The sequence below is a fragment of the Coregonus lavaretus genome (genome assembly GCF_964263955.1).
Source record: "Coregonus lavaretus genome assembly, chromosome: 26".
NCBI classification, from domain to species: Eukaryota; Metazoa; Chordata; class Actinopteri; order Salmoniformes; family Salmonidae; genus Coregonus; species Coregonus lavaretus.
Genome location: NC_140013.1, coordinates 42,871,250 through 42,873,843, shown reverse-complemented (window position 1 = coordinate 42,873,843; position 2,594 = coordinate 42,871,250). Strand labels below are relative to the sequence as shown.

The 2,594-nt window shown below is 39.6% G+C and overlaps 1 protein-coding gene across 1 annotated transcript in view; it reads right to left on the bottom strand.

Moving 5' to 3' along the window:
• Positions 1 to 1,782, bottom strand: part of prcp (prolylcarboxypeptidase (angiotensinase C)) — a 134,453-nt gene extending 132,671 nt beyond the window's left edge. The window contains exon 1 of the mRNA XM_084143320.1: positions 1,500 to 1,782. Within this exon, the coding sequence (XP_083999446.1) occupies positions 1,500 to 1,685 (186 nt within the window). The 5' untranslated portion in view covers positions 1,686 to 1,782. The remainder of the gene's footprint in view (positions 1 to 1,499) is intronic.
• Positions 1,783 to 2,594: the final 812 nt, after the last annotated feature.

Here is a 2,594-nt window from a genome sequence, read left to right as displayed (position 1 = left end):
GTATTTATATATTTTTTAAGGTCTCTGCACTGGCTGCCTGTGAGTTTTAGAATTCATTTTAAGATTCTTCTATTGGTTTTTAAATCAATCCATGATTGTGCACCCCAATACATGTCAGACATACTTTTAAGTTATGTACCCAGTAGGTCCCTCAGGTCCTCTGGCACTGGCCTTCCTACTATCCCAAAGCCCAGGACCAAGAGGCATGGAGAGGCAGCCTTTAGTTACTATGCCCCCAGCCTCTGGAATAGCCTGCCAGAGAACCTGAGGGGGGCTGAAACTGTGGACATATTTAAAAGAGATCTTAAAACACACCTTTTTAGCTTTGTTTTTCCTCAGGAGGCTTTTAAGTCGTTCAGTTTTTATTGTTATTCTTTAGTTTTTTTTATCATGTTTGTTGTGTAGTAAATATTTAAGTTTTTATTTTCATAGTTTTTTATTAGTTTTTTCCTGTGAAGCACATTGCGTTGCATTCCATGTCTGAAATGTGCTGTATAAATAAAGCTTGATTTGATTTGTAATGCATCATGACATGTTTGTTTACAATCTGAGAGCCCACGCTGAGATCATGTTCAGAGTCACAAGAAAGCATTTCAACTCACATGAATCACAACTAGCTACAAAACTGTTGAAAATGTTATCTAGCCATAGCTATACTAGACACCTAGAATGTAACAACCTAACAACATGGATACGTAGAGTTCAAAAGAATATAGCCCAATGCATTTTGGGGGAAAGCTGTAACCTCCAGGATCTTTAATGATCTTTAGTCTATAGTAGCCTACTTTAAATTCACTTTTTATGGCAGTACAATGCAGATCCTCTGGGCAGGATGCCAGCAGGGATTGAGTTGTGTTGGCAGGAACACATCCCAGTGTATGGATGGCTTTCCCGTCCTACCAGGAAGCAGAGCGGATACGCTGATTGTCTGCAGACACAATACCCAAACAGTTTAGAAGTGATTTAAAGTACACAGAGAATTAAGGAAATCCTCCAAGGAAAGCCAGCGGTGCAGTTATAAGTTCACCACAAACAAATAAAACTACGATCAATAGTAAATTAGGCAACAAGCATCAATATAAACAATGCTCATTTAATTTTAATGTCTTGGTGGCAAATGGCCATAGCGGAAGGAGATAATATATTGCCTAAAAACAACTATAACATCTAGACATTTTAGGTTGGGCTAAATAATCATTACAAACAATACAGCTACATAACTGTGCACAAATTGGTGCACACGTAAATAAATGCATCAACTCAACCGTTATTAAATTATTATTACTACTTTAGCACAAACTTTTTTTTTTAGTTTTAAAGCTCTAAAACATATCTATCAGATAGCCTAAACATGCAGTGTGTGTTTGTTTGGACTACAGCTTGAATGTCCTGCTAATCTACAAAGCTGATTAGTCTCTTGTCTAGACAGTGATTGTTGACAGACATAATGACAGCCGTCAATCACTTTATTATGTTATTATAGCAAAAAAGAAACGTACCTTCTGGTCAAAATAGCGTGTTTCATAGTTGATGACGGTGTCCTGAGCATTGAGATCTATAACGCCGCCATACCTATTCAAAAGTTGCGACTTGAGCGCTAACACATGCACACAATAGTGCGATAAAATGACAACGATGGACGTTATGGCCGGTCTCGATACCGAACCGAATCCTCCAGACCTCATATCTGCAGTGGCCAGGACGATTCTAAAGAAAAACCTGTAAGAACAGTCTATATAAAGTCATCTGTGTGGGCTGCAGTCGCATGATGCAGCAGTGAGTGGGAAGGAGGAAGGAGGAACCTATTAAGATTTGCTGATGTTTCAGGAAGAGGAAGGCAAGTTGGCAAATCAAAAGTGCATGCAAAGTCAGTACAGTATGAAGAGAGGCTAAAACTGCTTCTCCAATAGAAATCCCTGCTAACGCTCGTAGGCGACGTCATGGCGACGCTAAACTCATGCGTAAAAACACGGTCGTCTAGCGCCGAACTGCGCATGTGCAAGCCGTCAAATCAAAGTAACTTCCTTCGACATAAAGATGTTTTTGACGAAAATTAAAACGTGTCAGTTTGTCACTTTCTGGAGGTTGGAGTAATAACATGTTCAACAACTTAAGACATTGGATCTAATCTAAGTTGTGCCTTTAGATTTTGAGAAAATGAACATCTAAAGACGAATATTTGACTTCTCAAACCCTGGCATGGTCTGTTTGGTCTGTTTCGCGTTCCCGGAAGTCTCGCGATGTTACGCTTCTGGGTTTAGAAACTCTGATGACCAATGAAGCTATCATGTGAGAAGACTTCGTGCCATGATGCAAGTGAATCGATGGACAGAGTGGGCAAAGATTACAAAGTAACAGTTGGTATATGGTGGAAAGGTTTTCAGTTACAATGTAGCCATCATCACGAGTTGCAAAAAGATAGATGCAAATGGTGCTGCTGTGTGTTGACACCATTGAGGTATAAAGTAATGGTTGACACCTGGGGCGTATTCATTATGCAGATTTTGTTGCAAAACGTTTCTTAAACTGAAGCAAACAAATCGAAACGGGGAGGGACCTACCTGAATTTGTCCAATAGAAACTGTCGGTTTGGA